The sequence below is a fragment of the Porcisia hertigi genome, chromosome 32 (assembly GCF_017918235.1).
Source record: "Porcisia hertigi strain C119 chromosome 32, whole genome shotgun sequence".
Classification (NCBI taxonomy): domain Eukaryota; phylum Euglenozoa; class Kinetoplastea; order Trypanosomatida; family Trypanosomatidae; genus Porcisia; species Porcisia hertigi.
In genome coordinates, this window is record NC_090591.1 from 145269 (window position 1) to 172430 (window position 27162).

The 27162-nt window shown below is 56.5% G+C and overlaps 6 protein-coding genes across 6 annotated transcripts; all 6 read right to left on the reverse strand.

The window, feature by feature from the left end:
* Positions 1-2850: 2850 nt before the first annotated feature.
* JKF63_02390 (uncharacterized protein) lies at positions 2851-7020 on the reverse strand (the record flags this gene model as incomplete). Its single annotated transcript, XM_067898418.1, has 1 exon — positions 2851-7020. The coding sequence occupies one exon, from the start codon at positions 7018-7020 to the stop codon at positions 2851-2853; it is 4170 nt and encodes a 1389-aa protein (XP_067754575.1).
* Positions 7021-8284: 1264 nt separating this feature from the next.
* JKF63_02391 (uncharacterized protein) lies at positions 8285-10960 on the reverse strand (the record flags this gene model as incomplete). Its single annotated transcript, XM_067898419.1, has 1 exon — positions 8285-10960. One exon carries the CDS (start codon positions 10958-10960, stop codon positions 8285-8287), a length of 2676 nt encoding a protein of 891 aa, XP_067754576.1.
* A 2081-nt stretch (positions 10961-13041) lies between these two features.
* JKF63_02392 (uncharacterized protein) lies at positions 13042-14454 on the reverse strand (the record flags this gene model as incomplete). The annotated part of the gene is made up of 1 exon (XM_067898420.1): positions 13042-14454. One exon carries the CDS (start codon positions 14452-14454, stop codon positions 13042-13044), a length of 1413 nt encoding a protein of 470 aa, XP_067754577.1.
* A 1154-nt stretch (positions 14455-15608) lies between these two features.
* JKF63_02393 (uncharacterized protein) lies at positions 15609-16700 on the reverse strand (the record flags this gene model as incomplete). The annotated part of the gene is made up of 1 exon (XM_067898421.1): positions 15609-16700. The coding sequence occupies one exon, from the start codon at positions 16698-16700 to the stop codon at positions 15609-15611; it is 1092 nt and encodes a 363-aa protein (XP_067754578.1).
* A 5880-nt stretch (positions 16701-22580) lies between these two features.
* Positions 22581-24176, reverse strand: JKF63_02395 (uncharacterized protein; the record flags this gene model as incomplete). Its single annotated transcript, XM_067898422.1, has 1 exon — positions 22581-24176. One exon carries the CDS (start codon positions 24174-24176, stop codon positions 22581-22583), a length of 1596 nt encoding a protein of 531 aa, XP_067754579.1.
* A 1413-nt stretch (positions 24177-25589) lies between these two features.
* Positions 25590-26666, reverse strand: JKF63_02396 (uncharacterized protein; the record flags this gene model as incomplete). The annotated part of the gene is made up of 1 exon (XM_067898423.1): positions 25590-26666. The coding sequence occupies one exon, from the start codon at positions 26664-26666 to the stop codon at positions 25590-25592; it is 1077 nt and encodes a 358-aa protein (XP_067754580.1).
* Positions 26667-27162: the final 496 nt, after the last annotated feature.

Consider the following 27162-nt stretch of genomic DNA (forward strand, 5'->3'; position numbering starts at 1 on the left):
AACAGTGGCGTGTCTGTGCAAGCGCTCAAAGATGTCGCGGCAGAGAGTGTAGGCGTGTACTCCCTGGCCACGTGTTGCAAAACGCTGTAGAAGAAAACACAAGGGAGCACGGAGATACATACCAAGATAGTAGCATGCAGAGATATCCCCGAAATACGGGGAAACAAACTAAAATGCATGCCTACGCCGTCATGCTGCAATGCGACCCTCCCCCCCCCCCCCCCCATTGCATCCCCATTCAGTCGCTCAGCAGCACTGGGAACCCCATGAAGCAAGGAAAACCTAAGCCTTTGAAGGTGACCACTCTGCCAAAAAAGAATATGAGCTCCGCCTAACACTACACGGCATGTCACAGCGCCATTGCGTGGCTCCGACTTCCTCCCACCACCACCACTAGGCAGCGAGGGCCAGGTGAGACACGCTCGACCGGCGTTGACGCCTTCCCTGTCATATGGGCATCGTGGAGATTATCATTGCCGTGGGTCGCTCCAACATAGAGCCAGGCAGGAACGGAGTGCTGACACAAAAGTAGCGCAAAATCGTACTGAACTCTCTACATCGCGGGTACGTGAATACTGCCAGCCATCATAAGCGATTCGTCATTGGCTGGAACACAGAAAAGTGGCCTGGCCTCCTCCTCCTCCTCCTCCATCCCCCGCTGTGTGGGCAACAGACCCCTAATTACCCTGCACCAATTAAGCTTCATGTCTTCATACATAAGTCGGAAGAACGGGGTTGCGGCGCTGGGGCCAAATGGCAGCGTGACCGCCCCACATGAGAGGAGCGAAAAGAAAGTAGTGTCTTTCTGCCAGTAGGGCCGCATCTCCTCTTCCTCGGGATTCAGAAAAATGCACAAACGACGGAAAAAGTGAAAACGGAGAAAAACAAAGATTGATCCCCTGCTAACTGTACATAGCAAGGCGCATTCATCTCGACCTACGAGCCACTTGTCTCTGTTTCTGATTGTGGGCGTCCTTCCACTTTAATGAGAAAGCCTCAAACCCTGCTGGCGCCGGTCACCCTGCCATGGTCTACCCAGTACCAATACCCCCCCCCGCTACTAGGTAGGGATAATCGCAACGGTCTAAAGTCTCGGACCTCGGGGGGAAGCGGTTCTGGACTTTTCGTACCGGCGAAGAGATCGGAGCTCGCGCTATATCTCCGGGAAATGTGAACATTGTAACGTCAGTACCACCTCACGAGGAGTTGAGTCAACGAGTACGCCATTCGCGCGCGCCAACCAACGGTATATTCTCCCCCAATGCATTCGCGGCGCTACGGTGAAGCTGGGCTCGACTCTTCGCCTAGCCTGCACTGCAGAGGGTGCCGACTACGACAGAATAGGCGACGCCTATCGAATGTTGGCTGCGCAGGTGCCTCGGAAATTCTTCCCCGAGACATCTGCACTCGGCTGAAAGCGCACGTCACCCTGAAGTCCGGCAAATCATTGATCTGGGCTAGTCGAAACGCGAGGGACCCCAAAAAGGGACCACTCGAGTTCGTATTGACGCACCCGGCAGTCAACGAGCTCTTCTGCATGCAGGCACGTGCTTGTACACCTGTCGCTGCCGCCTGACACGGCCAACGGTGTCGACAGGCGTGCCGACTTGGAGGGAGTGAGGGAGATGAGGAACGCCCTTGCAGCTATGAGCTGTCAGCAATGTCCCACTTGTCGCGGCATGTACGGGCAGGCGATCCCGGGCCCATCCCCCTTCCGCTTCGCACGAGACCGGTTGGAAACGGGAGGTGGAGACGGTAGCACCCTCTCCCGGGCGACAGCGTTGTCCCGAAAGAGACCGTCATATGCGAAGATGCGAGCGCCGTGCGTACAGGCTGCAAGCCACAGCTGGGTGTAGTGTATCCCATGCAAGCAAAGCACCCAAGGGTCTGAGGACCAAGCGTGTGGTGGGTGGAGAGGGCGAGGGGAGATGCATGTCAGTCCATCCGAATGTGTGCGGACTGGGGGGGGGGGGGCATCTGCCACCTCTGACCGGGCGGGCTGATGTGGCGTGTGTGCGGGAGGCACCAAGAGGACACTCCGAATTCCGCCGCGGTGTCCTGCCGACCGCAACGCGGGGAGCCTGCGCACCGCTTTGTGGGATGCCGGGACCTGAGACGCCCGAGGGGGAGAAGAAGTGGGGCGTCCAGGCCGAGTACAGGGCTTCGGAGGTCCCGGACCTGGACCGCGCCAACCTTCTTTTTGAGGCCTCCCGGTATTCGTGTGGACTACCCCCTCCCCCCACCGTCCTCTTAATCGACGCCACTGTTTCTGTCCTCGACCAGTGATGCCGAACGTGGTCCGTGAAGGTCAGGGCATTCAGCCCACCCATCCATGTCTGGCACCGATCGCGCAGCACGCATCACAGGAAGGGGCGAGGAGGCACGGAAAGGGCCCGTAATCTGCACTGCTCGCTTCGACAGCGGGTGGCTGGTCCCAGGCCACCAGGATCTAGCCGTGGTGCAGCAGAGGCAGGGAGTGACCCGTGGTTGTTTGCATTCACTTCTCGAGCTATTCGTGGTAGAACAACGTTCGGAGCTAAACGTGAAACGCTGATGCACACGCACAGAAATTTCGAAGCGCAAACAAAGTCGGTGTTGCTCAGACGACCACAACAAGAACAAAGGATCACCGTGAGGGAAAGATAACCCTTTACTGCTGAACAGACACACGAATACATATGTCCCAGCGCGGTGAACAAAAAAAAACAAGGAGCGACGAGTCATCACGCGTTCTGATGACGCAGAGCTTGGACGCGCATGTGATTCAAGTGCAGCCACAACTCTGACACCATGACCCCCCCCCTCTCTCTCTCTCTCGCCCCAGCCCTGGAGTGCCACCTCGCAGCGGCATCACGGCAAGTCAACATCATCGTCCCACTGCAGCTTGTGGTAGCGACGTGTGGTGTCGGGATTGCGTACCATCGTTGCCCTCTTGGCGGCCGGCGTCCGGGCCGGGCTGCCCTTCGCCATCAGCTCAAGTGGCGTAGAAAGCGCGCGGTGTGCGATCGACCCACCTTCCACGTTGGAGAAGTTAAAGACGCTGATGGAGTCGCTGTCCGCTCCGCCGTCGGCCAATTCCTGCAAGGGGGGCGCCTGTCGCGACATGCAGTTCGCCGGTTCCGGCGCCGTTGAAAGTGTGGCCTTGCCGCGCGGAGACAGTGCTGGCGTGTGTACCACACCATTGACCCTGCTGAGCTCCTCTCTGCTGATCTTCAGCTGCTGCTTTAAGAGTGCGATTGTTTCCTCCTGTGCGCAAATGCGTCGATTAGCCTTGTCGAGTCTATCCTCGATGGCCGATGTACCTCCGGGCATCCCCTTCTGCGCGAAGGGCCCCTGTAGCCCTGCTACGACAGTCGACTGATTATGCAGCACAGCAGCATGCCGCGTCGCCACAGACTCCACCCTCTGCAGTTGACTCCTCACCAACTCACAGTTTACTACGGCGTCTAGTGAGTCCAGGTAGTACATTTCGAGGACGCCATAGTAGCCGCTTACGAACGCAATGTGCAACTGGGACAGCTGCTTGTCATCATCGCGGTTGAGGGAGAGGGTGGAGGCCGAGGCGAGACCGGCGGAAGCAGTGCCAGGAGAGGCAAAGAGAGCATGTTTGTTGGCCAAAACACTGTCCGAAAGCGATGCCAACGCATCTGTCTGTGGCGCGGACCATTCCGCGTTCACCTGGCATTTTTTCCTTTCCACGGCGAATATCTCCTGCTCCAACAACGATGCACATCGTGTGAAATGCCACGCGAGAAGAGCCCCCGAGTTGTTCGCCAGGCATGCCTCCACCATAGTCCAGTTTAGGGAAACCCTGTCATCCACAGGTAAATCATTGCGGTGCCTTGCACGACTCCTCTTGGAGTGTGACGACGGCGTTGCCGAACCTCGTGATATCGTTGTCTCGTTCACTGCGATGAGCGTGTCCAAGCGAGCCATCGCATCCTCGTACAGGCGGTGCTTTCGAGAGTACTTCACGAGCGTATAGACAGAAGCGAGGCAAAGAAGTAAGCTTGCTACGTGAAGAGAGAAAGTGAAGCGCCTGGAGCGTCCACCCATGGCCGCGGACATGCTGCCCTTTATAGAATGCACTGATGTTCCGTTCAACGGCACTGTTGGGTTTCCCCGCACACGGCTGCTCCCCAGCATCGGAGTAAAGGCGTCCGCCGGGCTTGCGTTCAATGGGAACTGGTGGAGCTCTTTTTCGAGAGCCTTGTGCGCACCGCTGCAAAGAAGTACATTGCGCTGCGTCACCTGCAAGCACGCCTCTTTCGAAGAGTCAGCAGGTGCTGCATAAAACATCTGCTGCAGTGTGCGCACTGTTTTTTGGTGTAGCGCCTCAACCGCTCGGAGTTGCGCCGTGCAGACGGTGATTTGAGCGCTTACATCGCACACGTGCGCCTTGTGGAGTCTCCGTGCCGCTTCACTTCGATCCTGGCTCTCCTCTCTCGCGCGCGACTGCATCGCCCAGCTCCGCTCCTCCCCAATCGTGGCCGCCTGCTGTGCCGTGGTGTACTTTCCAGCCGCCAGATGGGACACCTCAATCCCAGGAGCTTCACTTTGAGCCACATACTGCGCCGCGAGTCTACCCTCTTCCCGACCTTCATTGCCCCAGAAAATAGGCGGCGGCTGTGCTTGACGCCCCTCGTCCCGTGCTCGGTGTGCCAGCCTGGTGCTGCTCGCACGCGCTTCAAGAAGCTCCGTCTCGCACCCCTCGCGCATTCGCTGGAGGACCGCCTCACAAGTCGCCTCGGCCTGTCGCTTGGATCTTCCGCACTCCTCCGCAGCTCGCCCAGCCTTCAGTTTGACGTCCTCCAGTTCTCGGAACATTTGCGAAGCCGCCGTCGCCGCGCTGCTGTTGAGCATAGACACCTCCCTGGCAAGGCGCTCCGTACACGCGGCCTCGGCTTTCTGTGCCGCGGCGGTGCTCGCGATGCGCGCCTCCTCGCTAAGCACTGCCAGCTTTGCCGCGCACCGCTTCCGTTCTGCCTCACAGTTTCTGAAGCTCTCGTTGGAGACAGCAGAAGCGACAGCGACCGCCTGCCGCGCAGTGGAGACCGTTACCGGGGACTGGATAACGTTTTGCCCGCATACCTCCGCGCGACTCTCTCGCCCAGATACATCTGCCGTCACTCGGGACAGGCCCAGACGGCAATCCGTAAGCGCGTTGCTGCATTCGTGCAATTGCATGATGGCTTCCTGGGCCGCTACATCGCACAACTGTGTCAGCTTTTCCAACGATGTTGTGCACTTATGAAGCTCGCGATCCGAATTATACAGTATCAACACACATTGCTGCTGGCACTCCGTCACCCAGGCCTCGCACACGGCGCCTAAGGGAGCAACGTTTGACGCACCTCGAGTCTTAGCCTTCTCAGTCGAGATGGCGTGGCTATAGAATCTCCTCAGGTGAGGGAAATCGCACCGCTGCAGCTGAGCGTCCAAGGCGAATCGAGTATGCTTCGTGGTCCCCATACCCGCCATCTCCTCTCCTTGGTCTTCAGCCTCCCACTGTGAAAGAAGCCTCGACACTGTCTGCCACCCCGCCGCGAGATCCATACCGAGGCCTCCAGCGCGCAGCGCCACCTCGACCTCACGCGTCGCATTCCTGTAGCGATGCAGCCGCTCCTGTATGTCATCCCTAGCCAAGCTCCCCACCTCTTGATGGCGTCTGTCCAAATGGGATGACCACAGCGCGCCCTCCAAGATACGCGTGTGCATGGTTCGCAATTTCATGAGAGAGGCGATGACATCCGGATTTGCCTTAGCTGGCGTCCTCAGCGGCATCTCCTCGAGCTTGGAAAAGTGTTGCGAACTAGCCGCGTTTGTTGTTCGTGCGGCCCAAGCGGAGTTGTTGCGCGACGCCGTTGTATCAGGAAGTGAAGAGATGGGCATGAGCACTATCCACAGGGAATGCAGCGGTCGCCATAGCGCGAACAGGGTCGACGAAACCCTGCCCATGTTGACGGAGGTGCGGCTCCCCTTGGGCACAGACACAGCAGACGACGCGTTACCAGAGTCTACATGACGCACGTTCAGTGAAGAAGGGGGCAGTGTGATAGACCCGGGAACCCAACCGCCCAACGCCGGCATGCTGCGGCCGGCAATGAGAAAAGACTCCATGACAAACTGCGTCAGGTAGCGCACAACCGACGCGGCTAGAGAGAAAACAGTGGTGAAAGACCACCTCTCCCCGCCCGCGGGCTCCTTAGTGAGAGCCTCCCACAGTATCGGATGCAGCTGTGTATCGATGCGCAGGAGCATCGCGTTCACACAAGCCAAAACGTACGCCTTGACTGTTTCTAACGCCAAGCCAAAGTTGCAAAAGACACTGAGAACGTCAATGTACCCCAAAGCTTGCCAGAAAGCTTGACGCAAATGCGACGCCACCTGAACTCGAAACTCAGGCGCCAACCGGTCCGACCATCCCCCTCTGGCGACCGTGCCGCTGCGTATCCGCGGTGGCTGTGATGAGGAGGCCCCACTGAAAAAGAAAAAAGAAGGATTGTAGTCGATCGATACCGACATGACAAAGTTTGTATAGCAGAGTAAAGCGGCTAGTACTGCACCGATGACAAGTATCGTTTTGCCCCAGAAACGCACTAAACTCCGGTCGCCGACTGTCGCCCGCGCCACCTCGTCACTCCTTGTCGTTGCTGCACGAGTCTGCAGTGTGTCCTCGCGCGTCGCCCCCGGGTTGGGCCAAGCGGTGGTTTCCCTCACGTCCTCGCTGGTGCCGCTCAAGTGAGGATTGTGAGATGGTGTTATGTGTGTCACTACGTAGTCTTTAATGCGAGAAGCTGCCACAGCTGCTGGGCTATGCATTTGAGTTTTTAGTGGCACCTCTCGCACTGGCACAGGAGACGGGGACGCCTTCACATTACTGTTTCGACCACGCTTAGCTATACTCAGTTGGTGCGCATACTCGCGATCAAACTCTGGCACGCCACGAGTCTCAATGGTGCTCCGGTGTGAAGAGGAGGTGCGCATGGACGGGGCACGATGCACACTGGTGTTGCGCATCTTTCCAGGGAAGGCTACGGTTTGCTGGATTTGCTGCTAATAACACTGTATCCCCCCCCCCTCCTTTCTGCAGAGCCTACAGGTTTTGGGGGGAAGTGGAGACCCCCTTCGGAACGTGCAGAGGCGGCGCCTAAACCTACAGATGAGCTTGGGGATGATAATGAGTATGTGTTGTAGCCGGCCTCATTCATCCACCGTGGCCACCATCGACACACGCATACGCGCGCACACGCACAGACATGCACACACGCCTGTCGACTCTGAAAGATTGCGAGTTTTGTGGGCGTACAGCAGCAGCAGGAAAGAGGGGGAAGCCAGAGAGAGACCGATGGCTTTGAACTGGGCCCGCACCTTGCACATCAGCCAGGGAAGGAGAAGAGTGTTGGAGATACAACGCGATAAGCTCGAAACATGAGACAATAAAAAAAAGGTGCAGAAAAAAAGGAAAACCTTCAAAGGGATGCCGACACCGCGAAATGCGAAAGACAGTTGGATGTAAACATCGTCTAACACTCGTGTGGCCATGTGCAAACGAGAGGAACGAATCGGGGTAGTGCAAACCTGCCAAACAGGTGGAACACACGTAGACACAAGCGCGATCAATCATCCCATGAGTCGCTTGGCTTTGCACCCTTCCCCTTTGACTTCCCAGGTAACGAGGTTTTCATTAGAAAAAAAAACGAGTTCCCGGGGGTCATTGAAGCGCTTTTTTTTTAAGATGTTGATGGAAAAAAAATGGAGTGGTCCCCTCCCCCCCCCATTGCATCCCCATTCAGTCGCTCAGCAGCACTGGGAACCCCGTGACGCGAGGAAAACCTAAGCCTTTGAAGGTGACCGCTCTGCCAAAAAAGAATATGAGCTCCGCCTAACACTACACGGCATGTCACAGCGCCATTGCGGGGCTCCGACTTCCTCCCACCACCACCACTAGGCAGCGAGGGCCAGGTGAGACACGCTCGACCGGCGTTGACGCCTTCCCTGTCATATGGGCATCGTGGAGATTATCATTGCCGTGGGTCGCTCCAACATAGAGCCAGGCAGGAACGGAGTGCTGACACAAAAGTAGCGCAAAATCGTACTGAACTCTCTACATCGCGGGTACGTGAACACTGCCAGCCATCATAAGCGGTTCGTCATTGGCTGGAACACAGAAAAGTGGCCTGGCCTCCTCCTCCTCCTCCTCCATCCCCCGCTGTGTGGGCAACAGACCCCTAATTACCCCGCCCCAATGAAGCCTCCCCCCATAGCCCCCTCTCTCTGCCCCTCAGCGTTTGAGGTGAGGTTTCTGTGGTTTAGGCTTCTCCGCGATGCCAACTTGGCTGCGCGTGGTAGAGATGGTGCGAGATTTGCTGTGGGCTCTCACTCCGCGTGGTCCGGCGGAGGCGTCTGTTATGCGGACAGTGTCTTTGGTGGAATTTTTTGAGGCCGCTGAGCACGCAGGTGAGGCCAGTGTGCGATGAGAGATCGCGGAGATGTTGGCCGATTGTACCACAGGCGGTTGCTCCAAATCTCGCTCCTTCGACTCCAGGGACAGTGACGACGCCCATCCTCCCCTCGACGATGACGATTGACCAATAGTTGCGGCTGTATCACCACTGGTAGATATCATCATCGAGTCAGCGTTCGGTGTGATGGGAGGAAGGTCGCGTCCTGGGTGTGTAGTGACTCTCTTGCGGTAGGGCGGTGCACTGTTGCGTATCAGCCCACGGATAGTACCGTCGGCACTGGGAGGAGGGGTGGGGAACTGCTTCTGCAAAGGCGCATCGGTGCTCAGTGAGGTTGAAAGCAGAGAGGTGTGCATCGGAAGAGCTGTAACTCCAGGCGGAGAAGGCGTGTGGAACACATTCGGGGGCGGCGGCGACTGTCGTGCAAAGGGATTCTGCGGATCGGAACTGGGACGGGGCTCGAGAGATGCACTCAGATCATCGGAGGGCGGCAGGTTTGGCGGGTGCAGTAACACTTCGCGTTGCATCGTGTCAGTTGGAGGGACAGCGCTTAACTGCGCGTCAACTGCGGATGTATCAGCTCTGCTTGCTGCTACAGGTCGATTGTAAGTGGACCGAATAAGCGCACGCAGACCACGCACGCCAGCCACAGCAATAGGCTGTGCCTCGCCATCGCTTTTACCGTCCAGACAATACTCTTCCTGGATGTAGTCCATCATCCACAGAAAAAAACTATCGAATCCACTGATCGCTAGCAGCAGACGCCATGCGGGAAAGGACAGGACACTCTGTGGACCTCCAAGCGCTGTGCGGTCTCCGGATGCAAATCCTGTGCTCTCCTCCACTACGTCGGTGACTGGTGTGTCATACAAGGTCTCCACGAATTCGGTTTCGTCAAAGCCGGCGACGTGGTGAGTCAGCACTGACAGCAACGCAGCTGAGACCCTCTCCCCAAACTCCGCGTAGACCTGATGCTCCGCATGTGTGTGCACCACATCCACATTGTCCACGGTGTCTACGGGGAAGTCCGCACCCCCATCCTCAGGCGTCGCCGTCTCAGGTGCCTGTGATGCGGTGGCAGTGTAGCGGTGATGGGGCAGGAAGACTTTGTGGTGCTTGTAAAGAAACACGGCTACGCTGTGCATAAAGCGCTTGTTGCACACGAGTCGCTCCACGCATTCCACGGATTGAAGGAAACGCTGCAGGCGGCGAGTAGCCTGTTCAGCTAGCGCATCTGGATCGCTCAGCATTGTACTGCTTTCTGGACCATAAGCCGGTGTGCGACGTATGTTACGGCGCGCCACCTCACCCTTGAGAAGCTCCTCCCACGTGAAGGGGGCATCGGGAAACTGCTGTGGGGAAACCGAGGCGCTGACACCACCCATCGAGGCGCTTTCGCGCTGGAGCGACGCGGATGCCGACTGATGCGCCGCCGATGCGGCGATGGTGAACGCGGCGGGGCGATGGTCTGCCGCGATAAAAACTTCAGAGGGGCCATCGTCTGAGTCTCCTGGTGAATGCCCTGCGCCCCTCTCCACACCGTCGCCCTCCCCGCGCTGAAGACACCAGTCTTCATAGAGCTGCTCCAATGCCTTGTCCTCCAGCGCAGCGAACGTGCATGAAGGCATGACGTACGGGCGGAAAGTTGACCCCATGAAAGCAGCAGACGGCTGCCGTGTCAGTCGCGTTCTCTCGGAAGACGCGCTAGCCACGCAAGCCGCATCCCGTGGCAGGTCATCACGCTGCTCACGCCGCACATCCTGCTCAAGGAGAGCCATCAGATCATGGAACTCGGAGTTAGTCGTGTGCCACACAAATGCACCGTCCACTGCGGATGGGGGAGTAACGGACTCCATGACGTCCTCGTTGGTAGTATCCGAAACGTGGCTGGCAGTCGGTGATGCTGCAAAGTGGTGGTCGTCATGGTGTCGCCCGCTCTGTGACTGAACTGATTCTTCCTTGGCGCGGGTGGAAGTATCCCACGCCATTGCGGCAGGTGGGTCGAGCACTGGTACAGGAGTTGATAGGACCGATGGCTTTGTAGAAAGCGAGGATGATGCCTTCGCTCGCATGTACCTTTCTAAGCGTTCGTTATGGGGCGCAGCGAGCTCGCCGCCTTTGCGAGAAGTGCTGCTCGAGGCACCCGTCCTTGATGAGGCCGGACCTCCCAGTAGTGCCTTTGTTGCAGCACGAGCGCGTCGGACAACATCATCATCATCGCTCATATCCTCATCCTTCTCAGTGTTGTGGTGGTCCAAAGGAAAAGCAGCAGAGCGGCCTGGCGCACCCGTGTCATGTGACCTGGGACTGTTAACGCTTGATGATGACGACGAGTCAGACCTCGCTCTGTCGACCTCAGTGTAGCGCCGCGCTCCGTCATAGTAATACGACCGTTTTGGCAGATGGGCTAATCCTCCCGATGATAAGACTCCAAACTGGCCACGATCGAACGCGGCCACTTTTTTCTTGTCCACTGCCTTTGCCTTGATGGACATGATGGCGATTTGAGGCGCGAAACGACAACAAAAAAAAAGAGAAAACAGAGAGACAAAAATTGGTCTCTGCTCCCTCCCTCCCTCTGTCCCTCTCGTCACCGCAGCGTGGAAAGGGAAAGAAAAGAAAAGACTACTCGAAGAAACGGCCCAAAAAAAAAGTCAAGCCGCGGGTTCTCTCAGTTTTCCCTGTCAAACAATAGAGAGAGAGAGGGGGGGTTCTCTGAAGACATACATATATGCGGTCTAGGAAGATGGTACCACCGCAAGAAAGGTTGTGTGTGTGTGTGTGTGTGTGTTTGATTATGCGCATAGAATCACGCTCAGTAACGATCCCCCGACGAGAGCGCTTACAACGGCAGGAGAAAAAACACTGGAGTGTCACACAAACAAAAAAAGAGGGGAAAATAGAGAAGTTTCGGGGATGAACATAAACTGCACATGAGCGCTCCAGCAGACACACCCGAAAAAAAGCGTGTCAGAGAATGCGCAACAGGGGTGGGAGTCCTCCATGAGAACTGCAACAAAAGCGGCACGGATGTGATGTGGTGCACATACCCCACTCGAGATGAGGAGCAGGTGTGTGTGTGTGTGTGTGTGCCTTTTCCCTTTCAAAGTGCTCTCGCGCAGCTTATTTGAGTAAGAGAGGCAGTGGTGGATGGCATACATGTACACGCACCGATAGCAATCCGGAGTCACGCTACGGCACAGCACCGACCAGGTTGACTCGCACTCTCTGTCGAGAAAGTGGAGGCGCGGGAGTCTCGATTACACTTGTCCCGCCTGCCGCTTGTGAGGGGAAGGAGGGGTTGGAAAAACTCAGTGCAGACAAGAGATCGAGCTGGTGTAAGCATAGCGGCGCATGCTAGTCCTTCTAGGGGGAGTTTCGTTTGAAGGAAGTGAATGCGGCGGAGATGCGTGTCGTCCTCCCCTTGGATTCCAGGTCGAGAGAGTGTGGGGGAGAGGGGGGGGGGGAGGGGTGGACCACACGACAGAAGAAGACAACGAGAATAAGCCAAAGCGCTGTACAGGAGTAAAAAAAGGGAAGCAAAGCCAAAGAACAGGAAAGTTGTTTTAGCGCCGCCTCGCCACCTTCATGTCGCAATCGCAGAATATGTACACTTGAAGAGAAGAAGGGTCGTGGAACAGGGGAAAGCAGGGCCAAGCGAAAAGCGAATCCGAACAAGAGGGCAACATGACGTCCGCCGTGGCTATACATCAACCACAGATGTGGAGGGATCGAAAAAACAGAGAGGGCTGATATAACATGTGGTGAATGTTGAGAGAAGAAGTGCGTGGTCAGCACATACATAGCGCACTCCACTCACAAACACGGATACAAGTACATTCCTATACATGCAACGGTCACGCTCATAGTGTTATAACAACGGAGCCTGAATCAGGGAAGGAAAAAAGGGGGGTTGACAAGCGGAGAAAATTAAAAAGAGTGAGAGAGTTGTGAAGACCCCTGTGAAGGAGTCGTGTACCCGCGTCAAACAAAAGCAAGGGCCCAACACAAACAAAAAATTTGATACGAACTTATCAAAACAAGCGAGAAGTCCAAGTCGAAGAGAAGATAGCGGCATTCATGACTTGGGAACACCGCTGACTTTGAACACGGGTGCCCAGGATCCATAAACCAAGTCGAGAGGCAAAGAGCACGCGGCCTAAGGGAGAGACAGGCAGGCAGACAGACAGGAAGCTGATAAAAGGACCAACAAAAATCTCCAATTGCTCGCCCACCCGTGTCTTCATGCCCCCCCCAAAAAAAAAGGGAGGGCAGAGCAGGGGGAGAGGGGGGAGGGAGAAGTGCTGAACACCTCTGTGCGGGCAGTGATGCAAACAACAGCCTGTCTCCCTCAAAGATGTACAGGCAACACACTCGACCAGCTCCTCCTCCTCTCTCCCTTTTTGTTGAGCCCAAATACCCACAAGCAACAAACGCGCTCCTACTCCCTTCCATCACGGTCTTCTCAGCCGCAGCTGAGGTGCACCGAGCACGTCTAGTGTAAAACAAAAGACTGAAGGCAGCGACGGGTGCCACCACTAGCATCACCACCACCACCACCATTACCTCCTCCCCCTTACGCAGCGGCTGGCTTGGCTAAGCGACTGGCAGTCTCTGCGTAAACTCGCTTACTGTTCGCCTTCATCTTTTTCTGGAACTCCATGAAGCGCTCCATATCCATCTCTCGCTCCTGGTTTGTGGTCCTCCACATCGCCACCGATGTGCTGTAGGTTGGCTGCTCCGCCGCAGCAGGTGCAGTGATCAGCGCATCCGCCTTTGGCTCCTTGTTCCCGTTCTGCAAACTCGAGTTGGAGGCTGCCGAGTCGACCCTGCCGGTGCGCTCTGCACCCCCAGCCTTTACCATCGCCTGCGGCGTCGCCTCTTTTGAGAGCCCGAGATCGTAGACGTTGTAAGTGCTGCCAGGAAACTGCAGTTCGTCCTCCACTGGCTCTCCGCTGCCAATGTTGTTATTGAAGCTGGCGCGAAAACGCGCGGACTGGCCGCCCGGGGCGTATCGGCTCCCCGCGTTCTGTGGCAACACCGGCAGAAACACCACGCCAGTCCCGCTTGGACCGGCTTTGTAGCTGGTCAGGCGGCTCTTCTTCCCAGAGACACGGGCGAGATCGACTGCGGAGTTGAATGTCCCATTGAGGTCGCGCGGCGCATCGGTACCAAATTTGATACCTTCCTCTGGGTTGATCACCTTTCCGGTCAGGCCGAACGCCACAGAGCCTTCAGGAGCCGCGCTGAGGTGGCGTGCCTGCACCTGCACGTCCAGACAATGGCCGCAAGCGTGCGGCGCGTTCTCGCAGCTGTCCACCATCTCCCGCGTCTTCTTCCTTTGCGTGTGCATCAGCTGGCGCAGCTTCTGCACCTGCCCACGATACAGGGGCTCTGAGGGAACGGCAGGGTCCTCGTCCACGATATTCTTGATGCCCTTCAGCATCACATGAAGGTCGTGCTCAGCAGAGCAACGAGAAGCTGGCGTGGCGGCGCCACTTCCGCTGGACTGCTGCAGCGAGGCCTGCGACGACGGCCTCGTCGCTGCTGAAGACTCAGCTTTCTCTGCCGAGACTGCTTCTTCCTCCTCGTCAGGCAGACCAAGTGCCCGCCGCTGCGCGCGCAGAGCCGCCTCTTCGCGCAGACGGTTCTTGTGCTCCAGCAATACCAGCTCCTGGAGGCGGTCACGGCGACGCACAGGAACTAGCTCCGCCGCCAGCGCTAGTTCCTTCGCCTCTCGGCGCTTTGTGCTGCTGAGGAGCTGCTCGTCCGGGATGAATTTACTGGCGTTCTTGGAGCTGTCCAAGAATGCCTTGGCGCGAAGACTTTGGTGGAGACTCTTCATGTACAACTCATCCCTTGACATCCCAGGGCGGTCTAACGCCTCCATGGCAGCCCGCATCGAAGCACCGGCATTAGAAGACTTCTCCTGTGGCTGCTGCGCGCAGTAGGAGCACTTGCAGTAAGCGTGGCACTGGTCGCGGATCATTGTTCTTTCTTTTCCTCCAGCCTCGGTGAAGTGAAAACAGCGCAACGCGAAAAAAAAAGAGCTGGAAAAGTGGGAGGGGTCAAATAAACGAGTGTATTGACAGCGATTGAAACACCAGTGTGATACCAAGGGGGCCTTTTTGGTGAGTGGAAGAGGGGGAGGGGGGAGGAGGGAGGAGGGGGGGGCTCAGGAGGGACAGCGGAGGTATTTTTGTGGGTAGGGCAGCCAGTGGGAACAACTGCGCGTGTGCGTGCGCACGTGGGAAAGCCCACAATGAGGGTGGCAGCAATACGACATGGGAGAGAGGGGGGGAGGGGCATAGAGTCAAAATGGGAGAGAGGAGGCATGGAATCGACATGAAAGTGCGAAACGTCGAGCAAATACCCTATTGAAATAGGCAGACGACTTCGTTCAGGAACTCGGCGACAGACGCGTCAAGGTCACTGCGCTGACTGCGCTGCGGCAGCGTAGCCGATTGATACAAAGTGATACGCGCACCCTGCACGGTAACACTTGCCGCAGCGCCGCCCTACAGGCTGGGCGGGACACGGTTTAGCGGGAGGCGAAAAAGAAAAGAGCATCAGGTGTTTTTTGGTGCATCGAAACACAGGAGCGAAAACCTCCACTTAGGCAAGTACATCAAGGCGAAGAAGGGGGAATATGGGGAGGAGTGGAGAGGTGGAAAAAAAAACAGGAAACTCATGAATAAAATAAACATGCGATGAAATCCACTATGGTACATGAAAAAAAAAAGAAAAAGCCCGAAGACCTTTTTTTTTCAAGAAGGGGCAAAAAAAAAACGGTTTCACCACACGCACACTCACACAGGAGGGGGAGAGGAAAAGAGTGGGGGTGGCCAGACAAAATCGAGTGTGCTTAGGTGCCTCGTTTCTACGTGAGCTTTATTGACGGACGGTGAAACAACTCGAGGAAAAAAACCTAAAAGCCTACATATATATGTATATATGAGAGAGAACAAAAACCAGAAGGGCAATGTGAGTGCGTGTGCCTTTCCTGGTCCGTGTCCAACACGTACAGGTTGGGAGGAAGACGCAACGTCTGGTACAAGGAAAGAGAGGAGCGGGAGAAAAACATACGCACGTCATCACACGAGCAGCGCTGATTATGCCTCAGCCACACGCTGGGAGTCCGCATTACACCGCGTAGGTCACCTGATTTTCAGTGGTGGCCACAGCAGCGGCGGCGCCCGGCGAGAGCGTCGGCAGAGACTTCGAGTTACCAGCACCAGCAGTAGCGCCGCCTTCTACTCTTAGGACATTCGAGTCTTTCATGGAAGACTGCACCTTTGGCACCCACACAACACCGGCGCCACGGGGATGCGCGTAGTTTGAGCGGATCTCTGCCAGGGTCGAGCCAAACACGTTCTGCTCAGTCCCACTGACAGCCTTACTGTTGGCAGTGCCGCTCTCGCCCATCGGCGCCGCAGCCATGCCATTCTCATGCAGCAGCCTCTGTAATGCGTGACGGTTGGCGTTGTTGATCGGATCAGCGGTCACCTTACGCACACTGTCCATCGTGTCCTGCAAGCGGTGGGAAGCGTGGCACTGCACCGGCGGCTCGGCAGGGCAACTGTGTGCTATCGCGTACGCATCATGGATTGTGCAAGCACCTGGACCGAAGTACCCCTCGCCAGCACTTGCTCCGCATCGACTCTCCATACCAGAGTCTGGGTACCTCGTCTTGTCACCCATTGAACTGCTCATGTAACCCACTGGTAGCGGCTGTGGGCAGCGCGGAGTCGCGCTGGACGCATTCCGTTTGAGGCGATCCGCCTCCATCGTCGCCTGCGCCCGGGCCTTGTACTCCAACATGAGAAGGCGCTCTAGCGCATCCAGTTCAGCCGCCTCACGGGCCTGACGCTGCTCCGCCGTTTCTTTGACCGAGCCGTTCCCATCGACATTCTGCGAAGCGCCAGGCCCCGCCGCCAACCCAGAGCTGTTCCGAATCGTGTACTGGTTTCCCCCCGGCACACCGTTTCGGCCGCGGGAAGCGTTGAGGAGGGTCTGGTTGACCGGCTCTGGGTAATCGGGGTCGAAGGACGAGACGCCAGCTGGTCCATATTTGTGGCAATTGCAATTGCAACCATTGCGCTGCATCACACCACTTTGATGCAAAGCCATCTGGCTCGCCATCAGCTTCTTGGCGTTGACAGAACGACGACTACAGCAAAAGTCGCACCCGCAGTGCTGCTTTGGGTAGGTACTCTGCATGGGAGCGACTGACATCCCAATTTGTGTGTGCGCGCGCGTCTTTCGAGGTTTGTGTAGGCCGGTGGTTGGATATGAGGTAAAGAAGAAGACGCGCGTTTTTTGGAGTATAGGAAGAACACGACGCAAGACTCTTTTTTTTTCTCCTCGATAGTGAGGCGGGGATGACGTGTGCACGATGCAGCTGAAACGCATCACACCGCCCAAAGCACAAGTTGGCCCGCTCCAGTGGCAGAAAAGGAGGGAGTAGGGGAGTTCGTAGGAAGGCAGCCAGGAATAGAGGACGTCATGCGTCCAGCCTCAAGCGCAAAGTGTGACCAGTTCATTTATACATATACATACATATACACAGCCACCACCTGCATCAGAATCAGCATCATAGCTCTTTGAAGAGTGGGTACCAATCACTGCCAACACAAGGAGAAGCAGCGAACCGAGAGGGAGAACGCGATGTTTTGATGACGCTTCTACTTATAAGAAAAGAAATCACAACACATCTGAGGAGTAACAGCATCACCTTTCTTTGATGACTCACCACACACACACACACACACACCCTTCTCTCTCCGCTTCTAGACACAAAAACGGGCAAGCACATCCCGAAAGAAGAGCCCAAACCAAGAAAGAGAGAGAAAAACAAGAATACATCTAGATAGCACGAATTGTAGCCCTTATTGCATCTGTCCAATACCTTTACCGCTCCTCGATTCATCGTGCCTCGCACTCGCGCACGTACGCAGGTGACAGCATCTGCGCCAGAAACAAAAACAAATGCCAACTCTTTCCGATATCAAATTGAAAAAAAAAAGAAAAGAGGGAGAGGGAGAGGGAGAGAGAGAGAGAGGAAACAGGAGTCGACTTCTCACGACGACCAGACACAGCCTAACGCTCATCGGCCCGCACACCTTCCGACATCCACTTCACCGATTTTGTGACACCACCGTTACGAGTCCCTCAGTCTTCTTTTCGACCCGTGCGGTGGCGCATCGTCTCTGGGGCGGTTGACACTGATCCACTGCCCAGCATCGGGTCTACATGTGAGGCCTCCTTGACATGAGTCACTTCCCTCTTTTTTGTGCTAGCGGCATCAAGACCCTGGGCTGCAAGCTGCGGGCGAGCCCCCTGCTCATCCTCCGAGAAAGAACGCAGCAGTGTGCGCAACGTCTGGACTACCGTCTGCACTGGTATAACAACGCTAGCCGGGCATACCTCTTCGAAGGCATGCCACTGCGAAAGAAAAAATTGCTTGAAGAAAACGAAGCAGATGATGACCAGAAATGCCAGGAGAACCGGTGACGTGAGCACGTAGAGCAGTTCGTTCCAGCCCAATATGAAAAGGGCGGGTATGACCCAGGCGGGAAGTCGCTGATTGCCGGCCTCGACAGCGCGTAGCTGCAGTTGTGTAGTGAAATCGCATTTCTGTTTGTACAACTCGTAGGTGCGCGCGGTTCCCTGTTGGCTAAGCAACACGCAGTCCGCTGCGGCGCCGACATCCACACCGTTATAGTCGACAGCATTCACAGGAACGTCATAGGGGTACGTGGGGGCAGTGTCCAGCGTGCTGTAGCTCAGATAGAAGAGCGACTCAGCGGCATTTTCATCGAACACGATGCGGCGTCGCTCACGTGCCACACGGCGAGCAGAACGACTCTGCGGCAAAGCAGCACCTGCTGCAGCACACACCTTGTCAGAGTCGTCGGCATCAGCCGGCACCAGCTTCAGACGAAAATAGAAGACGCACCCCAGGACTACCAGGCCAGCCTGCAGAGCTGCTGGCACGGCTTTCTGCAACCCCTTCGTGGTGCTGAAAAAACGAGCAGTGCCGTCGCTGTGGTGAGTGAGACTGCGCTCAAAACCGCTATGCATCGTGTCACACGCGTTGTCAGACATCGATACCACGCGCGACTTCACTTTCTGGAAGAGTGTGGCTGTGACAATGTTCAGTACATTGATACGCGCCGTCTGGTCCTGGGCCATGAAAGCGGCATATCGGCCGTAGAGGTGGGCGGGTGGCGGCACTGCGCTCAATTCCTCCACTGCCAGGTTGACCTGGGCGCTGAGTGTGCGCCAGAAACCCCGAACTAGACTCTGGCACCCAGGCGAATCTATACGCTGACACCCAGCAAGGTGTGCTGCAGGTTGCCGTGCCGCGACCGCTCTACCCCCAGCATCCACCTCCGCAGCCTCCGAGGCGCCGGGATCCTCACCCGCACTAAAAGGCATTGCCTGTGCCGCCTTCAGTACCTGGCGAAGGCTCTCATCGACGCTGCTCAGCACACGGAGCTCGCAGTTGGACAATACCTCAGCCGCGATGTTCTTGCATAACCGGTTCAAAACCTGCATTGCGGCATCAACCAGCCCCGTCTCCAACTCATTCGCGTGCTGCATCACCACGTCGCCGCTGTAGAGCCTGGTCTGCCGGTGGAAGGAAATCATACGGTTCTCCACCTCCTCGTCCAGCATCTTCGACAAGTGCAACAGCTCTTCGCCGCGCGTCAAACCGTCTTCGTGATGCTGAGCGAAAGCACGGAACACCCTGAGCTCCTGCTCTTTCACCTCCTTGCATCGGTGCTGCGCCAGCATCTCACGCTGCGTCGGGATGTCCAAGTCCTTGCTAGTCCGAATCGCCTCCCAGCAATTTGTCAGGTACGCCGGCAGCCCCTCAAGCGGGACGCCACGAAACATAGCGCGTTGGGAAAAGAGGTAGTCGGTGCACCGACTGTCGCCGAACCAGCGCCGAAGTGTCTCTACAGAGGTCATGAATTCTTTCATCTGAAGCTTGTAGTGAGGCATCACGTAGTACTTGAGTTGAAAGAGGGAATCGATGCTGGTGCCCTCAAACTGAGATGGCCGGGTGATGCTCTCCCAAATGGTGTCGAAAGACTTGCGCACAGTGGTGAGACTCGGCGCTGGGTCGTCCTCCGTGAAGTCACGCAGCACGATAAGCAAAGTCGGCTTCTCCGACGCTTCGTAGTTCTCATGGCTAAAAAGTTGGAGGTTAACCTCGAAAATAGTGCGCAGCAGAGTCAGGTTAGCAGCATTGAAGCGGCCAACGTCGACTGCCCACATGTTGATGATGAGCGTGTCAGCGATGCTCAACCCGAAGAGTGAGAGCTGGCGTTCAAAGCTCTGATTTTCACCCCGCTCAAGTCCATCAGTGCCCTCGAAGTCCAGGACTAACAAAGGAGATTTGGTGACCCGCGCACCACCCTCGGTGCCCGTTGGGCCCTTAGACGCAGGAGCAGAAGCAGCAGCTCCATCGAGGTGAGAGCGGTGGTCGGGAGAGTCGGGAGCGAGGCAATCTGCGCCAAAAGAGGAGCTGCCGCCTTCAAACCCAACCAGGGCGGTGTTGGCGGAGGCGATGAAAGCACCCTTCGTCGTTTGGCCACGCCGCGTCTTCTCATCGAGCATTTGAAAATGGGTGCCGAAGAGATGATTCAGCAACGTAGACTTGCCGCTGCTTTGTCCTCCAAAGACGCCGACAACATGGTAATTCATGCCGACGGCATCAAGCGCCCTGCCTCCATCGCCGTCGCCTGCTTTCGGCGAGCTGCAGCTGTGCGAGGCGCTGAAATCCACGATGGTAGTCAAATACTCTGCCAGTCTCCCTTCGCTCTGGAGATGACCGTCTCCGTCGATCAGATGAAGGCTCATCAAGCCCTTCTGTAGTCGATGGAAACGATAGGAAAGTAATGGAGATGACGACAGCTGCTGCCTGTGGGAGAAGGCAGCGAGCACTGGGAGAAGTAGCAGCGAGAGCGAGGCGGCGCAGGGTCAGCGATCGTTCAGTACGGAAAAAAAAAGGGAAAGCACCAGACAACCTGCCCCAGGGAGTGTGAACCGAGCCGAAGTGAGGCGACGGTGCAGTTGCGGAGGCCGTTGCTCCTCCTCAGTGGCGCGTGTTTATTTTTTTTTCGTTTGGTGTTGTGCTTAAGTAAAAGTATGCGTAGTCCGCCCCATAGGGTAATAAATAAAGAGCAAAATGAAAGCGCTGCCGCTCCAAAAAGAAAACGACAGGATCGGGCAGAGTGGGAGGGAGGAGGAGGAGGCGGAGGCGGTCAGAGCGCACGACTAGCCTTGGTAGCGTTTCTGGAACCAGTGGGGACCCTCCTCGTAATCTTCAGGGGCCTATTGGTCTCTGAAAAGGCTGCTTGTATTCCAAAATCAGAAAAATTGGCGCTGGTAAGGTTGGACGATAATCAAGATACAACACAGCAGCTGACTTAGTTTGTGCGTGTGTTGGGGGGAGCGGAGGGGGATGGAGGGGGATGGAGGGGGATGGAGGGGCGAGGGGTGTACACGCGTATGTGGATAAACCCTTGCACAAACGTAGCCGCAGCAGCAGCAAACACCGGAAAAGAGAGATCGGGGGGAGGAGACGAGAAAGTATGTGAAAAAAAACTCCGCCATCTGGCCGCATAATCAGTCCGCGCTGAAAGGACAGAGCAAATGCCTCCAGGGGGGGGAGGGGGGGCACCAAATGACTGCACACCCGACACAAACGCGACCGCACGCGATTCCAGCCTGTGTGGGGCATTTCGTTTTGGTGGAGTGGACTCCCTGTACAAAAGTAAGGCTGCTAGCCGGTAAGCTGATCTACCCCCTCGCATCGGTGGAGCGCTCACGGACATCGAAAACAGAGGGAGGAGACATAAAGGCGTGAGGACATGTCCGGACGAGTAATGGCGTGTAAGCCCCCTCCCTATCTCGTGATTTAGTGCGTACAGAGGAGGGAAAAGCGAGGAGAAAAAGAGGGGGTGCGGGTCTCAAGCATGAAAACATGTCATCAGAGCGAGGAGCACGAGCACATCTATCGAGGGGCTACGAAAAACACTGATCAAGAAGAAAAACGAGAGGAAAAATCAAACAGAGGATACAATACCGAGCAAATCCGGGTTTACGGGGAGGGTAAAGAAGAGGGTAAACGAGAGAGGGAAGGGGCTCGACCGCTAGTAGAGGAGTTGGGGAAAGAGGGAGGGGGTTTGCGTGTGTAGGTGTGTTTGTGATGGATGCATATGCCTGCCTCGGGCTCTTCAAAGGCTCGATCAGCTGGGTGCTGCACGCCATCTGAAAAGGAACGGATAGTGCCAAACAAGTAAACCAGTTTCACATCTACAGAACCAACAAAGAAAGAAGCACACCCACTTGACGCGCTGTGGATCTCTTCAGCATCCGTATACAGGTGCACATGCCCCAAAATTATGAATTCGAGATTATCCTCTCACGCAAGAGAAGTAGAAACGTTGGCGGGGAAAAGCATGGGTCTATCTTGGCCCTAAACCCCTCCCCCCGCCAACCCTCTCCCCCCATGGGCGCTTCTCGAAGTGTGTTTGTGTGCAGGTTGAGGAGGAAGGGGAGTACCAGTGGCTTCTTCCTCCCCCCTCCCCCCGGTCACCTCTTCTGTGCACATCACGAGACAAACCAAAACCTAAAAAAAAAGTACAGCTACAAATGATACGAAGTAATTAAAAAATGAAAAGGGGCCCGCTGCATTCCCCACCACCACCACCACCACCACCACCCACACACACACACTTTGATGATGTTTGCGGGCTTTTTTTTTTTGCGTGCGCGCCTCTGCAGACAAGGCACACCCGAACGATCGCGCGTAGACGGGAGAACAGACGCACCCATGTACGTATATGTTCCTTGAGCTGCGGGCTGGGACCCTGATCAATCGGAGCGGCGGTGCAACAGGAAGGCAGAGTTGTCACGACGTTGGACGGGTCATACAGCTGGGGAGAGCTCTAGAGATACAAAGAATGCAACCATAAAAACAGCGAGTAGGAAACTTATGTAACCACACTCAGGGAAGAAAGAAGGTGCAGAAAAGCAAGCAGTCCCGCTGAGCGGGAAATGATGAAAAAAACAAGCGTAGCACCATACCGGCCCAGCAGACTACGCACAGCATGCATCGACACCAGTGGTGCGCCACTTCGGAGTCTTCTCTGGAAGGGGTGCGCTAGGACTGCGCGACGGGGTGGGCATTCGTTGGATCGCGCCGCACGCCTCCCAGTCGGCCATGTAACGGGAGCGGCGAGCGCAATAGACGTCATCCGTGATAAACACTTTCCTGCCAAAGCGGGGAGCGACTAAATGCACTGCGGAGGCGCTTTGACTGCGAAACCGCGATGGCTCACCACGTCCGCGCTCGCCTCGGCCCCTCCTCCCTTGACGGTGTGCGCCACCGGTATCGGCGTCCTGAGCTGAGAAAAGACTACTCGGCTGCTGTCGCTTAGCCATATCCCCTGCAGCGGCATCGCGTTCTTGGCAGCTCAATGACTTCCCCGGTTCATCGGCAGTCTTCCTGGAGGCGGTGTCAGTAATGCGTCTCTTGGCCTTGTCGCACGCTAGGTCTTCCCTAGTCGTCGGAGAAGCCTGACCAGATGCCGGTTTTGTATCGCATGGCGACGCCGGCACGTGGCACTCCGGTGAAGGAGGGCGGATCCTCGCCTGCTGACGTGGAGGCGAAGGGGAATGCCTCCCTCGACATGCCGAATTCGGGCACCAGATCCACCCGCAGTGCCACTGCCCAGGCGCGGAGGTTTTTGGGGTGTCGGCGCAGCAGGTCGCCCACGCCGCAGGCCCGTGACTCCCAACCATGGCACAGTGCTGCTGTGGTGGTGATGTTTTTCGGCTAGGTCGCATTTGTGGCGGGGGCGCCGAACTCGTGTCCACCTGCTCCTCATGCGGCAGACCCTCGGCCGCTGGCTGCGTCGCTGAAGATGGAGCAAGGTCACTGCGCTTGCTGTGATCTTCTAGCAACGACGACTGATCTTGGAACACCCGTGGCGGCGTCGAGAAGCGAGCGCGTGCTGCCAAATCAGCACTGTGTGGTCGCTGGAGTGAGCGGAAACGAGGGCCTGAGCTGCTTCGACGTGCCTCTCGCGCGTCGTTGTAGGCGACCTCCATGCGCTTCGCCTCGCGCGCGCGCTGAATCTCGGCTAACTCGTCGCGGCGAGCGTCCAGCTCGGATTGCAACAGGCGGCGGCGCGCCAAATATTCGGCATCCACCGCTTTTTGGTAGAAGGAGTTGCGCTGGCGGCGCAACATCTCAGCCGTGTTGGATTGGTAGGAGTTGCGCCCTCCACCACGGTGGCCACGCTGCCCGAATAAGTCGGCTAGGAGAGACCGCCGCCGCTGATCGGCGAGACGGGCCTCCTCGCAGCGCTGCTGGAGGGCAAAAAGGTCTGCGTCCTGGAGCTTCGCCTGCTCAGGAATGCACACCGGACAACGCCGAGACGCGTGTGGGTCAGCGTGAGCAGTAACATCCGCGTGCTTCAACTGACTGCTGTATGGGTTACCACTGCGCCGCGTGCGTTGGTTGTTGTTGTGCTCAAAGACAGGTGGGGGCGGAGGCATGAAACCGCTGCCGTAGTAATGCGCACACGTACAATGCTCCTCACAGCAGCACGGTGATCTGTTCGGTTGTGGCGCAGGTCGCCTCTCGCCAGAGGGATGATGGTGGCACGTGCAAAAATCCCCTGACGGCATTGCAAAACGGGGAGACGGGAGGGGGGGAGGAAGGCACAAAAAAATGAGGACGATTTATGCCTTGTGGTGTCTATAGATATATATAAAAAGGAATTTGCTAAAAACTGAGCCTGTGATGGACGCTCACTGGACAGAGTGCGGGTTGGGAGGGCGCGCGGATACAACAACGAGCAGAAAAACAAAAAACGAGAGCAAACAGCCACAGTGTCGGACAGAGCGGAGTGGGCAAAACTTCACACACACACACACACACACACACACTGAGCTAGGAATCATAGGGAGAGGAGAGTCGCGGGGAGGGAGGGAGGTAGGCTGGCAGGCAGAGAATGAGCCGCTAGAGCAATGAGGACCATTACCTTTTTTTCCATGGAGAAAGGGCAAAAAGTTCTACGTCCTGTGGTGGGTTAGGAGTCGCTGCGGGAAATACACTCACCCCCCTTTTCTTTTGAGCGCATCACAACAGCCGTACATGGGGATAGGAAACCGCGGTAACTGTCTTGTATGCCTGGTACCCCATGTTTTGGACACTTATGTCCGAGGAGTAACTTGGGGGAGGGGGGGAGGGGGGGGACATATGTACACGTCAGGCCAGCGTTTACGCATACCGTTGTGAAAACGCCCAAAGGGAACTCAGTGCTCACCTCCCTTGCTCACAGACGCATGCGCTTACGCCAAGTTGACAACCTTCCAGGAAATCTCAGGAACCCGTTCAGCACAGGGCTCACGCACAGCCGTTGACGTACTTCTCTCCTGTCGTTCAAATGAACGGAAAAAAAATACCGGAAGAAAACATGAATAGAGAAAAACGGCAATAACACACCCACACACACACACACACATACACACGCGGGGCACACGAAAAGCGACGGGGGTGGTGACGCACACGGAAAATTACGTAGACACACACGTACAAAGCAAAACAGACCAAAAGCGGGAGCGCACGCGCGCGCATCTAAACACGCACATGAACGCCCAACCTGTAGTGTACGCCTGGATGTGTGTCGTCAGTCACGCGCGCGCGCCCATACAGGGTTCGGGAGAAGCTTGAAGGTGCGACGCGGTCCAACTACGCATGAAAGAAAGGCCAACAACGGCAAACAAAATCCCCGCCCAGCACCTCCGGCCTGCCTTCGGCTCCCGCTGTCGAATAAAGGATGAAGGAAAGAAAAAGAGCACATCAGCACGCACGGCAAAGTCTGTGAACACCTCCAGAACGCACCTCGCATTGTACAGAAAAAGTGTGTGAGGCATCGAGGGGATCCAGAGACACTCAGGTGGATTGCCCTCGTGGAGTCGATAGTCTCTCAGCTTTGCTCATGTGCCGCACCTACCCTCCCCCCCCCTCTGGATGCAAATCCACCGGCATCACTTTCCCTCGACCCGACCTGGTCGACTACCGCGCCTGCACCGCGTCTATGCCTGCTTCTTGTCCTTCTCCTTGGCCGCCTCCTCGATCTTCATCCTTTCGTTCTCCAGCCGAGTTTCGGCTGCGCGGGCGCGACGATCTTTTATCTCCTGCAGCTCACGCGCCAGTTTGCGGCGATTCATTATCACACCGTGAAGCGCGCCAATGCAGCGTGCGATTGCTGCTAAGAAGGTCGCGATCGCCTCATCGTTCGTGTGCCGAATCATCTCGGTCGACGAGCGGCGAGCGTAGATCTCGGGCTGCAGGCTAATGAGCTCCTGCAGCACCTCCAATACATCTTCGGAGATGGGCATGAGACCGTTTCCCACATCTTTGAGATAATCCTCTATCTGCTGAAGCACTTTGCACAAATGAATCAAGGACAACTCCCGCTCCTGCACCTGGGTGGAGAGCGTGGTGATAGTAGAGTCGGTCAGATCCCGCAGGAGATGCTCGATGCCAATCTCCTCCGCCTCCTCCGCACCGAGGTGTGTGGGGATGTTACGGAACTCGAGTGAACGTGTGCCCTCACGTCCTTGGACAGTTGTGTAGGCCCGCACCGGCACACCCTTGTTGTTTGGGTCGGTGTTTACTACACAGTAGACAGGATTGGGACAAAATCGATCTGCGACCAGGAGGTGCAGTAATATGTCGTTGGGCTGAATGGTGGGACCGGAGGAATACCAGCCCACAACCTTCACCTTCGGCAAGACGCGTTTGTGCATCGAAAACATCTCCTTGGCGTAGTTGGTGTCGAAGAACCATACATCAGCGTCCTGCGGGTCCTCATCAAATGGGACGGCAAAGCTGTTGTTGATGTCCAGTGTCTGCACTCCCCCACGGCCGCGGACGTAGCGCCCGAGTAGCAGCCCTGCTACACGCTTCTTCTTGATGGTAGAAGTATTCATACGAGCGTAGTGGTCCACTAGGGACAGCAGCACGAGGGGGTGTACCTCCACGCGGCCCGCGGTGGGCACGAACGCAGGGGGCGCCGCAACATCCCCCTTCCCATCAATGCCGTCGTCAGACATCGAGTCGTCAGCCACAGGTGGGCCGAGGTTCGCAGATTTTGGAAAGTTGCTCATGATGCCCCTGAGCTGGCGTAAGTGTGGGCGTATGTAAAAATGGAGTCGTGTGTATGTGTGGCGAAGGGGGGGAGGGGAGGTGAACTAATATGCACCTCTCTCCCTGAGAATGCGTCGAAGTAGCAGAACGGAATGGGAGATGACGCGCTTGTCTGTGTAGATGATCCTCCTAGGTTTGATCTCGTGCCGATCCCCATACGCCAGTGTTTATCTTAGTGATTCCCTCTTGGTGCGGTGTGACTGCGTGTTGTTGGGCGCACTCGCAGCAGAAACTAATGGTGTGTGCTGGCGTAGGTGTGTTTGTGTGTGTGTGTGTGTGTCGAGAAAAAAAAATGTCAAGGGCAGGATAAATTGGATCTGATGAGAGCGAGAGCGCACCAAAAAGACTTCACCCAGCCAAGGAATTGAATACTGTCGCATGTGTGCATGTTCGGGTGCTCACCTCGGCGTGATTGTGGGGCGGTGTGAAGGGGGGGGGGGAGTACGCAAGAGCAGA